A 14,129-nucleotide genomic window follows, 5' to 3' on the forward strand; every position below is an offset into this window, starting at 1 on the left:
GAGGCAGAATCTAGGTGGCTCCCAGGGAAGATCACAATGATGCCTTAGGATTTTATAGAGCTAAGAAAACTTGAGAACTTGTGATATAATGAAAGGCCACCTAGGATTCTTTCAGCAGCAGGTTCTAGAATTATAGTCTACCTGTAATAAGATCAGCTGGATGCATCTCAATAGCACCTGTAGGCAGGTGCTTATTCTGCAGGTGTCTAAGCCACCCATGAAGGAGAAATGGGCACACTCTATTTTAGTGGCAGTTATGTGAAAAAATGTCCACAGGCTAGGGCTCATCATTGTCACCCACAATTAACTAAAAGCAAAAGGCAGTAGCTTCAGGTATCATGTCTTCCAGAGCAGATTGTACAGAGCACTGAGGACCTGAGGACCCCATGGCAAAGGACCGCCAGGAGAAGCTGTTGATGGTATAGTTGTGGTTGCTTATTTCCATTTTTAATGAGCTGAAAAACACAGGCAGCCTGAATTTGCAAAAAGAATCAGAGTGGTGTGGGGTATGCTGCCTAGAAACATTAAAACCCATGCTGTCTCAGCAGGACCAGGATGCAGCTCTTGATTCATACCCATGGAACATTACTGCTGAGTTACAGATCCGTTGCTGTGTGTGAGGAGGCCTCCTGGGCTGCTCTTACTTCTGCATAATTCAAGATATAAAGACTGTTTATTGCTGCTAAACTGTGTAAGAAGACCTAGGATGGAGAAACAGTTCTACACCTTCATTATGAAAATCTAGGGGAAAAAAAGGACGTTTGCTTTCTTTATGAATGGCTTTAAAATATATCGTAGTACTGACTGGTTGGTTGTGCGCTGTCTAGATTGTTATTAAACTGGTTTCATGTCCATCTCTGTCACTAAGTAACCCTGCCCTGCCATCCCTAAAATCCCAAGGCAGGCACCATCCAGTGCCATCAAATTGCAGAAATAATTGATAATGGCACAATTAGCCTTAGATCTTGAGTCATGAATAGGAGCAATAGAATAAAGGTATTTAATAGTTTTCTTCTTTGTGCTATTAGAGATCACAGGAAGAATCCGGTACATGCTAGGCAAGGGCTCCACTCCTGAGTTGCATCAGAGCCCTTAAGATAGAGGAAATTCATTTGGTCTACATGTGCATACATATTCATACAGAGTAGTCCTCCTCTGGCCAATGGTTTACTTTCTATGGCTTTAGTTTCTCATGCTCAAATGTGGCATGTAAATATTAAATGAAGAATTCCAGAAATAAATATTCCCTAAGTTTTAAACTGAGTGATGAAAACTTGGTGTTCCACTATGTCCTGACTAGTAAGTAAGTAAAGCATGGTGTCCAGAGTACCCATGTTGTATGTGCCCCGTGCCCATTCACTGTTCAGTAGTTATCTGTTATCAGATCAACCATCACAGGAGTGTGAACCCAATGTTTATCATTATTTTACTTAGTAACATACCCAAAGAGCAGGGGTAGTGATGTTGACAATTTGGATGTACCAAAGAGAAGCCATAAGGCACATTTCCTTCAAGTGAAAAGGTAAGATGCTCTCAACTAAATGGGAAAAGAAAATAAATGATGAGGTCACTAAGATCTATTAACAAATACATGTTTTGTTTTGTTTTGTTTTCTTGAGAAAGAGAACAAGACCACATTTATATAATTTTTACAATTCCATGTTGTTAAAATTATTCTAATTTATTATGAGTTAATTCTGTTTATCTCTTACCAGGTCTAATGTATAAACTAAGCTTTCTTTTAATTATGTATGAATAGGAAAATCAATTGGATACAGGGTTTTGAAATACATGCCCTCAGGCATCTATTGGAGTCTGGCCACTGTGGACAAGGAGGGCTTGAGGCCACTATCTTAGGTATACTGCTTAGCTATGTATCTATAATTAGACTTTGAGCCAGGAAGGGACAGGCAAATGATCTGCCTAGCTGATGCATAGGACAGAATGTCTGTCCAACGAAGAGACTGCTGAATTCAGGCTGTCCAACATTGTCTCCAATATGGGCTCACTTGGTAACCATGTGCTTGAGTAATTGCCTAATACCTTGTAAACTTGTAAGTTTCCTTATCTATAAAACTGCCATCCCTCCCTCAGAGAGCTGTTGGGAAGATTAGCGTACACATGAATTACTAGTGAGCTGCATTGAAGTTTTCTAGGGAGTATACACAGTAAGCAGCCTTCATCTACAAATCTAAAATTCAAAATGCTCCAAAATATAAACCATTTTTGTGGACAGGGAACTGAACCCAGAACCACACATGCTGCAAAAATGATCTACCACTGAGCTCTCTCCAGACACCCAATTAGAGAATGTTATAAATACTGACATGACAAGCAAAAATTCATGTAAAAATTATTAAAGATAATGAATAAAATTGTCTTAGGCTATAAGATAAATATGAAACATAAATGATTTTCATATTTAACTTGGTTCCCATCTCCATGGTATTTTATCACTTTAATAATAATAATAATAATAATAATAATAACAATAACAAATAAATAAGTAAACCCAAAGTTTTAAAATCTGAAGTGCTTCTGGTTTCCAGCATTTTGGATAAAGGATCTCCTGCTCTCCAAACTAAATTCATTATTCTACAAAGCAGAGATACCATTATATATGCCTAGCTTTAGGGATCAAATGAGCTGATAAAAGTAAAACACAAACTGTAAAGTTCTATGCAAATCTAAAACTTTATTACTCTATGTACAACTTAGCAGTAATTCATCTGCTTAGCCTCATCTATTCTGCATGTCTACTGTTTGCATTATCTACTGTGTGGGTGGGAGGGTCTACTGAAAACAATGATTTTTTTTTTAACTTCCTCTCCCCAAGGGATATTACTTTGAGGAACTATGACACATTGGAATGAAAAATTAAATATAATAGTTAGAAATAGAATGAAAAAGTATTCTAATCAATATGTTATAAAAACCTACAGAGAGAAGCAGAAAATGCTGGAGTGGTTCACACCTGTTAAATTACATATTTCTGTGAAAGACCAATTGGGGTGTTATACTGATTGAAAGTATCCTCCAAAGGCTCATGTGTTGAAGGCTTGATTGACAGAATATTTAGAGGTAGGACTCTGGGAAAGTGATTATATTGAAACATACTGCCCTAATAGATGGATTAATATATTGCCAGATTCAGCATTGAGCAGACCATCTTGAGGCTCTAGAAGCTCTGGACACTGGAGTCTGATTGGAAGAAAGGAGTCACCAAGAGCATGCCTTTGAAATCCTCCCCCACAACCCTGCTCCCTAGCCACCATAAGCAAGAAGCCTCATCTATTCCACGTTCCAGCTGCCACACTGTTCTGCCTCACTATGGAATCATGGCAATGAGGCCAGCAGACAGCTAACTGCAGCTTCTGGATCTAGGAGCTAAAATGAAGCCCAATGCCTTTGCTTTTTATGTTGTTTGCATCAGATTTCTGTCCCAGTAACTAATGAATGAACTATATAGTGCTCACTGGGATGGGCAGAGAAGACCTAGGAGGCTGGTGTGTAAAAACCCATCTAAAACAGTGCAAATCAGAGATGGGCAGGAGGACTAAGGTACTGCACTCACAGGACACAGATAGGGCACAGAGACAGCAGCCCAAGAGAAAAAAGCATGTGGGAACAAACACAGCTGGTTGGGTAGCTCTGACTGTGGTACCTGTAGAGCTCAAGGAAAGGGACTCAGTCTTTGACTTCACTCCTTGCCTATGTTGACTGCCATCCCAATGACCATGTTTAAGCTCCCCTCCCCCAGGGATCTAAAATAAGAAGGAAGGGGAATATAGCCAAAACCCAGAAAGACTTGGGTGCCTGGTGGTTTTTCCTTAGCAAAGGAAGGGAGCTTTGGCGCTCAGGATGTAGAGGTCCATGCAGCAACAAGGTTTGCATGAGTATTTGTCTAATACTGAGGGTATTTAAGCTGCAGACATTCACTTTTTAAATAACTTATATTAACCTCATGTTCCCACCTCTCTTAGAACAGCAGGTTTTTTTTCCCCATGAATGTTTTCAGAGGAGTAATTTCTTGGCACTTAATTACTAGTATTTAACCAATTCAACATTCTCTTTCCTTTAAAGTCCATTAGGTTTCTATTACAATATTATACATTTTAATCAAATGCAGTTTTCTGCAAAGGTCCTCATTGCCAGTCTCCTCAAAGCAAAGTTTATCTGGACTATTAGACATTCTCTGTGCTTTGGCTGCACCAAATTAGATTAATTATTTATACCTGGGGCTTACTGCTTCCGAAGGTGGGCACCTCACTTCACATTTCTCTAGTCAGTTATTAAGAGTCCTTTTTTTAAAAAAATAAAATAAAATAAAATCCTTATTTCATAGTCTGTTTGAATGAGGTTAGACACAACAGTCTAGCAACTCTTGTCTTAAGAAGCCCAATATCATAGCTTCTCTTGGGGTTTTATGCTGGTGAGCACATTGGTAACAAAGGACCCTTTCATTTATAAAATATTCTCACTGGGGAGAAGAGCAAGGGGCTCCTCATTTGGGCTGGGTGCCAATCTGAGCAGAATTAGCAAGACAATGGGAAGTGACAGATAATGCACAGATCTTCATGCCATGTATGCATCAGGAATAATGAGAAATCCAAAAAGGGGCTGGAGGAGTCTTTCAACTCACCCGTTAATTTTATAACAAATAAGAGATATCCAGCAATTAGCTTTTAATCCAGATACCTATGTTTCTTCAAACTCCTCTTTCTGATGGCATCCTTAAAGTAATAAGACACGACACACAGTGAAATGCTTAGGTTCTTAGTTATGCTGAGGATAACCTGAAGAGGACTTAAGAATGTTAGGCCTGCCTGGAACCTCCAACAGGGCTACAGAGCCAGGCCAAGTTGCTACACAGACAGCAGCAATAAGCAATCACAGCATGGATGAGCACAGTTGGCAACAGCGAGCAGTTTGAACACACGGCACATATCATAACTGGGAGATTTGGAAGAGGTGCATTCCTCTAGATCTTTGGAAAGCTGGGTATGTAGACCACATTCTCCAGAGGGGAATTCCACTCACTTGTCACTTTTCCATCTCAACTTCCAAAGAATACCTGATTGAGAGCTGACCACAAAAGTGACTAAATGACCACTTTCTTGAGTTTTATTTCAGATAAGTGAAACTTCAAATGAAATCCCCAAATACTAGCAAAACTTGGCAAACAAGTTTTCATAAGCCACCCTTGACTTCTAGAAAGGCAGTGAGAAAACAATTTCCTTTCTTTTCGCCTGTTCCCACCCCATGGTGGTAATATTTTATTTGTGCTCTAATAAATAAAGCTTACCTGGAGATCAGAGGAAAAAGCCAGCCATTATATGTAAACACAAAAGTCATGCAATGTTAGCACACAGCTTTAACCCTATCACTTGGGAGTCAGGGATCTGTCTGGATCTATGTTAGTTCAAGGCCACACTGGGAACAGAGCCAGGCGTGGTGGCACACACTTTAAATTCCAACACTAGTTAATCACTGAGGTTTGTAGGTCTGTACAGACAGACAGGAAGTGACAGAGCTGGGCAGGAAGAGGAAGTGGTGTAGCTGGACAGAGAGAGCAAATCAGATGGCAGAACAGCAAGGCATATAGGCATGGATAGACAAAGTATCTTGCTTTTGGAACCTGTAGTTTGATGAGGTAAGGTTAGCATGTGGCTGTTCCTGTTCCTCTGATCTCTCTCGGGTTTTCATCCCTATATCTGGCCCCGCGTTTTCTATTAATAAGACCATTTAGAAATTCATCTACACCCTATCACCCCTTAGTCTGGTGTCTAACTCCTGCCTAGCTCAACAGGAATTTATCCAACAGAAGCAGTTCATTCTGTTCATGGTGATCAGTCAATGGCAGACCTAGATTGGTGCTGGACCCAAATTAGAAAACCTCCTCCTCAACGTTGCATTGATGTCAAGGTTTCAACAGGCTCCTGACCTTGAATTTTCTAATTCCAATATCATTTTTGACTCATTGTTGAGATTAAAAAACAAAGAGTTCCAGGCAGACAATGGCTCAGGGCTAGAATCTGTCTGCTGCTTACCTTTAGAGCCTTAATTCTCAAAGACATTGAATTATTTTGAGCAGGCTGTTTACCTTGATGTTAGCAGAATTAGCCCTAGACACTAAGCCTTTATGGCAAGTTTTATTGTCCAAGGCAAATATAACCTGTTAAGATTTATAGGCTTTATTAACAGCAATAACCATTTTATAGCCAGCATCAGTAAATCAGGGTTTATTGAGAACTCTACAATTTTAATCTGTAGAAAACCATTAAAATGTCGGATTTTCATTGGACATAATTTCTAACTTTTATGAAAGATAGATTTTTCATTTAATTGGGCAGTATAAAAAAGTGCAGTGTGGGATAATGAATTGTTTTGAAAAGAGCAAATTGGTTTTAATGAAACAACAAGTGTCCACCACTACAGTTGTTATCTTTAGTTACAACTGCCCCAAGGTTAATGTTAAGAGTAATTGTAATGGTTATGTATGTTCTGATACATTCAGCAATTAGGATGGGATCTTGAAATCTGGGACAGCTTGAGTTATTATCAGTTCACTTTTTTGGTATTGGGTGCGAAAAATGTATGGTCAATGTAATAATTTCATTCAAGTTAGGTCTAAATATGTCTGGTGGTAACCTTCAAGTTTACATTGAGCACTTGCTGAAAGGTGTTTTATTAACAAATGCCTTCCCTAATACATTGCAGAGGGAGGGGTAGTAAACAAGGTGACCTTCATCAGCAAACATTTTATTTCTCCATGGGCTACATAACAAAAGAAGGAAGTGGGAAGGGTTTTAAAGCACCCTTCTATTGGGAAATGCCAAGTTTGTGGCAGCTGAAAATGAGAGTTCTCTCAGCAACCCCCATAATTACTCAAAACAGTGCATTGCAGAAGACTTCAGCTTTGATCTAGTTCCCTAACTACAGCAGCAATCTACTTCTCACTCTGAGATTCAAGGTTTCATTCGATTTTTAAAAGCAATGAAGTGGGGACTAAAGTGATAGGTTGGTAGACAAAGTTCTTGCCATGCAAGTGTGAGGAGCTGAGTTCCATCCACAGAACACATGTGGAAAAAACCTGGGTATGGTGGCACAAACACTTTTAATTTCAGAGATTAGAGAGGCAGAGACAGGGAGATCTCTGTACCTTGCTGACCAGCCAGCCTACTCAGGCAAGCACCAGACAATGAGAGACCCTGCCTCAAGACACAAAGTAGATAGTACCTGAGGAACAGCATCTCAAGGTTGATCCCTGGCCTCCACATGTACTGATACGCACATTTGCATACACATATGAACACATGCACATACAAAATAAATCAATAATAAAATATAAATAAAAAAGAGGAAGTACCAAAGAAGTCAACAATGTCTGCCATTAATTTAGACTTAGAAATTGTACTAAATATTTTGCAATTTTTTTCTTTTTTGATTCCTAGCAATTCTACAAAGAAATACTGTTTTCTTTTTCCAGCTGGAATTCTGAGCTTTAGGGTCGCTGGTGACTTGCCATAGCAGTTGGTCAGCATAACAGAGTCAAGTAAGCATTTGACTCCAAGGGCTATGATGTCTCCCATTGCTTTACCATGCTGAGATTCTTTGATCTGTCCTACCCTTTCCACAGCACATCTATGAACACCAGGGTAATAACCCTTTGATCCAGACTTCACATTGTGCCCCTGAGAGCAAACGTGAGTCTTTTTTTCTGACAACCCCTTTTGTCAAGGGCATGGCCAAACAGGAACACGAACAATGACTGTGGAAGTCACTCAGCGCGTTCTTCTTTTTCTCCTTCAAAGCCTGTTCAAGTGAACCATGGTCATTCAATTCCTTCCTACAGCCTATGACAGCATCACCCAGTCTCCTTGCACCGAGTAAGGTTCCTACCATGTGGTATTGCAGGCTCCTTGGCCCTCAGTTCTGGAGCCTCCATCTCTCTGTACTATGCTCTTTGCTTTACTACCAGGTTACTGTTTCAGAGACACAGAGCATGCACAGCAGATCTAGGGTCATGGATAGATGTCCAGGAACACAGCAGGCTGATTTGCTCTCACTGACCCAGGGCTATCAAGCTTCAGAAAGGCTTAAGGAAACCTCCTAACAATATCAAAAACAAACAACAATGAAAAACCCATGGCAAAATAGAAAATAAGCAAAAACAATTATAGAAAGGACAGCTTAGTTCTGAACTTTTGGCTTAGTGTCGTCTTGACTAATATCTGAAAGATCTGACCCAGTTACTATAAGACAGTCTTGAAAATCCTGGACTGTTCCAGTAATTAAAAATCTTCTCTGCAGTTTGAACACAGTGTTTGGAATAAGAAGGTGCCCCATAAGTGGAGGCTTTATAGTCTTATTCAAACCATATATTTTGATCAAGTAGATGAGTTGGTTTTGCTAAGACTATTATTCAGAGAAAGGTCATTGTATTAATACATGTTAATTATTAACAAGATTTTGCCATGCCCCAAAAGTGATTTTCAGTAAACCCAGTGGGAGACTAACTATCTAGGCTGCTGAGAGATCAATCTAGATGATGTACCACTGACCCTAACAGCACCTTCCCCTTCAGTCAAGATATCACAAGCCCTGCAGCAGGCTAAGAATAGGAACTAAGTGTTAGTGTGGGATAGCACACGGCCTTTTGCTGTTCTATAACCATGGTGATTTGAATGAGAACGGGCCCCATAGGTCACCAGAAGTGGAACTATTTGAAAGGATTAGGATGTGTGGCCTTGGTAGAAAAAGTGTGTCACTGGGGGTGGAATTTGGGGTTTCAAAACAGCCTGTTCCAAGCCCAGCATCTCTTTCGTCCTGCTGTCTGTGGATGTAGAACTCTTAGCTACTTCTCTAGTACCATGTCTATCTGCATATTGCCTTGCTCCCCACATGATGACAATGGACTTAAACCTCTAAAACTAAGCAAGTCCCTATTAAATGTTTTTCTTTTAGAAGAGTTGCTATGGTCATGGTGTTTCTTCACAGTAATAGAATACTAAGACAATAACTATAATAATGGATGACAATATTTCACAGTGTTAATCACATGAATGACCAGTTTCCAAACACAGTACCCAGTGACTGCCATACTATAGAGTTCACCATAGGACTGCCCTTTCATTGTGTGGTCAATAAGCATACTCTCTGATCTAAAGATCACTCAACAGACACTGGAAGAGATGTCCACCCTGGGAGACCATAGCAGTGCAGATACATAGACACAGTCACTATTCTTTCCCTTCGCTATCTTTCTTCTCCCAGTCTACCTTCCATACAAGGAAAAACACAGACATATGATACAATAACATCTAGCTGTGTTCCTAATGCAAGTTAGAGAGCTATGAGTGCTGGCGCTTCAAATCCTGTCGTTCAAATGTCATTTCCATGATAAGGCAAGGGGGTGCCTCCCTGCATCAAGGTGATGCTAGATATAATGGCCTGGGCTGTGCAGCAGTCTGCTTAACCACAATGTAAGAGAAACTTTCCCATAGCTACCTTTAATGGAAAATCAAGGAAACAAAAGCTTTGGCCCCTCTTAGCCCAGAATCTATTTGCAATCATCCTCCAGTCTCCACTGCTTCTTAATACAGACATGTAACTAGGTTCAGCTGGCTTAACTCTAAAACATATTTTACAAACTATACCTTATTCAAACAAAGAGTGGAACGTATACCAGGCTGAATAATGATTCCATTTCTCTCTTTATTTGGAAATTGAGTCTTTACAAATGTTTGTGACCCATAAAATTAACAGAAGGCTATAGTGGATGGGAGCAGAGCATAGTTCACTGGGTCGTGTTTTTATAAAGATGGACATATTCAGATTCCCAGTGGCATAGAAAGGAGGTCATGTGCAGGTAGAGGCAGAGACTGAAGTGATGTGTCCACCAGCCAAAGAAGCCAGGGACTGTTTGCAAGCAAGAGAAGTTAGAAAACAAGCCTGGGACACTTTCAGCACTCCCAGGAGAAAGTGACCTGCCAACACGGACTCCCAACTCCTACCTCTAGAACTGTGGGAGAAAAATACTATCATTTCAACTTTTCTGGGCTGTGCTTATTTGTGACAGGAAATTATGTGAAATGAATTAAGGAAGCGAATGCCTATGTATGGCTTCCAAATGGACAAGAAACTAAGTGCCATAAAGTAAACTGTATATTCTTCCTTCCTTTCCACCTCTTCCAAACATTCTTCTTCCTACCATTGAATAGCTCTGCTTTTCTCATTGGGGTCGCAGCTGAAAACACCATCTGAAGCAAATGAAGGGAGAAAATGGACTGAGCCAATGGATACACCTTATTTCACTTAAAGGACAGGCGGTTAGGTAAGGAAGATGGAGGGGTATGCTTTGGAGCATTGATGCAAGTCAAATATTTTTAAGCATATGACCAGACAGGGAAGCTGCTTGCTCCTAGATGGCAGCTTCCTGCACAGGAATCCTCCACAAAGCCTGCACAACATGAGAGCCTGAATTGTCTAGGAAGGTGCTTCCATAATGGGTGAAGGTGTGTGTGTGTGCACATTCACAGCCTGCTATACTGTGCTTGGGAATGTTACCTTATTAGATTATTTACCCTGTATGGTTCCCTTTGTTTTTCCTCTTTTAATTCATGCCTTCAAATATAGATGGGGAATGTTCTAGGTATTTGCTAGTACCTAGTACTGAACAAACAAAGAAACAAACAACAAATATACTCATAACTACGACAGACCCTCCAATATTCATTGACAGAGACAAGAAGCTAGGCTCACTCATATTTGACAAATATTGAGCATCTTGGTGTGAGAAGATCTTTTGGATTTTTATGGGTTAACTTCTTCCTTGACAAATAATATATATACATTTGCATATGTGTACCTGTGTGTGTACATGTTGTTATGAAATGTGTATTTATAGTGGAATGGCTAAACTGAGCTAACACGTCTATTAGCTAACATGCTTATCATGTTTTTATGAGAACACTTAAAGTCTATTATATCAACTTCCAAGAACACAATTATTGTTATTAACTGCAATAGCTATGATGTCCAGCAGAGCTTTTGAATCTATTCCTCTCAAATGAAATCCTGGATCCTTTGACCTCCCACCAACTCTTGGTAGCTGCTCCTCTACAGTGAACTTTATGTTCTCAGTCTCTACAGGAAAGTAAGATCATACAGTTACCAGTCATCTTATTCCTTATTCATTTCATGTGATAGGATGTCAGAGAGGCTCATGCATGTTGTTAGAAATAGAATGACATTCTCTCTGAAGGCTGACATTTCATTACATGAACAATACTGCCTTTCTCTGTTCACCTGCTGACAGACACAGGCTGATTCCATACATTGACTACTATGTACTATGACTAGTGTTCAGTAAGTGAAGAGGTGTAGATGCCTTGCAGGTATCCTGACTTCATTTTTTATTTATATATGCCCCATAGTGAAACTGAGCATTTTAAGCAACATCATCCTGTTTTCCTTAGTGGCTGGACTAAATTTACCTCCCTACAATTGGTATGCAAGGAATGTATTTTTTCCCATATCTTTGCCATCATTTGTCACCTTAGCTCCTTATAATAACAGCCACATGAGTACTTTTCATATTCTGGTGTTACCAGGATGGGTAACATACACAAAAGTTCTCCTTACACAAGTTCAATCCCAGCAGGACAACAGAAAACAAGCAAGGCCAATACAGTACAAGGGACAGGAGAGACAGAAGGAAGGGCAGGGGGCTAAGGAGCAGAGGATGTGGAAAGTGGGAGTGACATTGTCCAGTGTCCACAGCAATCCACATTAAGCAGGTAATAATTTGTGTAAGCCCTAAAGAAAGAGTGGTTGAAACTGCCACCGCTGAACCCAGCATGTGCAAAGGACCTAAGGTCAAAGCACAGCTTTGGGGAAAACATGAGGAAGAAGGTGTGGCTATAGAGCAGTACATACAGAGCAGTGGATGTGATAACAGAAAACTCACCATGCTGGACTTTGTAAGGCACAAAAATACATGTTTCCCACAAGTACCTGAGATCCCTAGAAGATTTGAAAGAGAGACCATATATGGCTTGGAGGCCTTTGTTAGGTCATTGATCTGAACATTGGTTTTCCTGTGTCTCAAAGGTCAAGGTTGTACCAGGGAAATAACAAAATTTCCCCCCAGCTATAAAAATTGACTCCTAGACATCTTAAACAAACAACTTCTTGCAGGCAGATTGCTAACAGAGGGCATTAGCCTCTTTCCCACCCAGGCCTACCTCCTGTTTGCAGGGTCTGCAGAGGCTCCATGCACCCCTGCTGAACTATTTGTAAGGTAGAATTCTCAAAGGCAGGCAAGGGGGCTGCAGAGAATGGTGTTATAGCAGGCAGACCCATGGGAATGCAGGAGGTCTTATGACACAGTCTCCTGAGAATGGAGTGCCCTGCTTAGGAGATGGGGCACACACATTGTAGGATGCAAGAAAGTAGCAGAAGATTAATATCTTCTTGTTCTATATTAAGTAAAAATTTAAAAATAAGCATTTTCATTTCTAATTATTTCCTATCATGCATGGTGCTCTCACTTCAATTTTCAAGTCCGTTTACTTCATTTCTGTGAAGCATCCGAGCTTGAGCAGCATCCATCCAGCAGGATTTCTGCCTAACTATGCAAGTGTGTGTGTGTGTGTGTGTGTGTGTGTGTGTGTGTGTGTGTGTGTTCACTCCCCTCTCTTCCTTTGTTCTTTCCCTCTACAAATAATACAGATATTTTAGCAAAGAGAGATAACAGATGTTTCTGATTTTCTTTTTCTTTGTTTCTGTTTTTCTTTTTTTAAAGCCTTTCTACTTCTCACTGAAGGAACTACAGATTCTGAGCTTCACACAGAAGAGCTCTGGCTGGAACAGTTACTGCCATATATAAGATAATGTTACATATTTCCTTTTCAAAGTCCTGTAAATGATAGCTTGCATGCTCATTCTTTGTAGGTTTGTTCGCAATAATTATATTACTAGTCGATTAGAACATGTGTTAAGAGTGACCCAAGGACTCAGAAAGCCTTCAGTGGGACACAGGGCACTACTGGTCATACTTACTTTTCACAGTATGCTGAGGGCTCTAGAAAACATGTCTGGAGTCTAAATCCATGGTGACTCTGGATTCTAGATGCTGCACAGTGTCTCTACTGCATACCATAGCCATGATGCCAGCATAGAGACTGTAACACACCAAATGCTCAGAAGATGGCTTGTCCATAGGCAAGTGAAGGATGAAGATGTTAACCCTTCCCCTCCCAGGGCACATTTCCATGGAGTGCTGCCTATTAGTGCACAGATGTGACCCACAAGCACTGTACAAAACAGGTAGTCCTGACAGAACACAGGGAAGATGACACCAGGGCCTGTCCTCAGAATCAAGGGCATAGTCCATCCAGACTGCCTAGCAAGAACTGTGTGTCAATAGGAATGCTGACAAGAGGCATGTGTATTCCCCAGCTTTCCACATCATGATTTCTTCATTATGTCTTGCAAGAGAGACCAGACAGCAAGATGCCGATGCCAGGCCTAAGTTCTTTCTCCGCTCTTGGCCACATGGGCTTCTGGCCTCTCACTGAGGACAGGCCTGACTCCTTATAGAGGACTCCTTACCTCCGCTGCAGGGACTCCCTCTGGTGGGCGGCAATGCAACACAATCATGCCTTCAATAGGAACCTCCCTGCCTTGTGGATCTTGCTCAAAGTTTTTCCGTAAATCTGCAAAGAAGCACAAGATATGTGAATGCCACTTAGAGCTAGGACTGGCATTACTCACGCGTGGCCCCAATACAATAAAACAGTGAGCTTCATGTCAAAAGTTAGATACACACAAATATGTCACTTGCTGACACTTCAGAGTATCGCTTTTCCAATACTCATAAATGCATCTGAAATATACCTTAACAAAATAGTTTCACCACTCTATATTGATAGGAAGGAAGAAAAACTACTAGGGGAAAAAACCTCATAATTTCATGACTGTTTGCCAGCATTATCAGTTCAGCATCTGATGAAACACTTGGCCTAATAAATTACCATCCACAGCCATTATGAAGTTGAGATGCACATGAATTTTTTTTTTGTTCACTGAAGAATACAATTATTAATCTGTAACCTCTGTCATTC

The 14,129-nt window shown here is 40.5% G+C and overlaps 1 protein-coding gene across 7 annotated transcripts in view; it reads right to left on the reverse strand.

The window, feature by feature from the left end:
- Window positions 1–14,129, reverse strand: part of Unc5d (unc-5 netrin receptor D) — a 548,490-nt gene that overhangs the window by 184,982 nt on the left and 349,379 nt on the right. For all 7 annotated transcript variants that reach the window (XM_036209478.1, XM_036209477.1, XM_036209476.1 and 4 more), the window contains exon 4: window positions 13,618–13,721. In XM_036209478.1, the coding sequence (XP_036065371.1) occupies window positions 13,618–13,721 (104 nt within the window). The remainder of the gene's footprint in view (window positions 1–13,617; window positions 13,722–14,129) is intronic.

This window comes from Onychomys torridus, chromosome 17, assembly GCF_903995425.1.
Source record: "Onychomys torridus chromosome 17, mOncTor1.1, whole genome shotgun sequence".
NCBI lineage: Eukaryota > Metazoa > Chordata > Mammalia > Rodentia > Cricetidae > Onychomys > Onychomys torridus.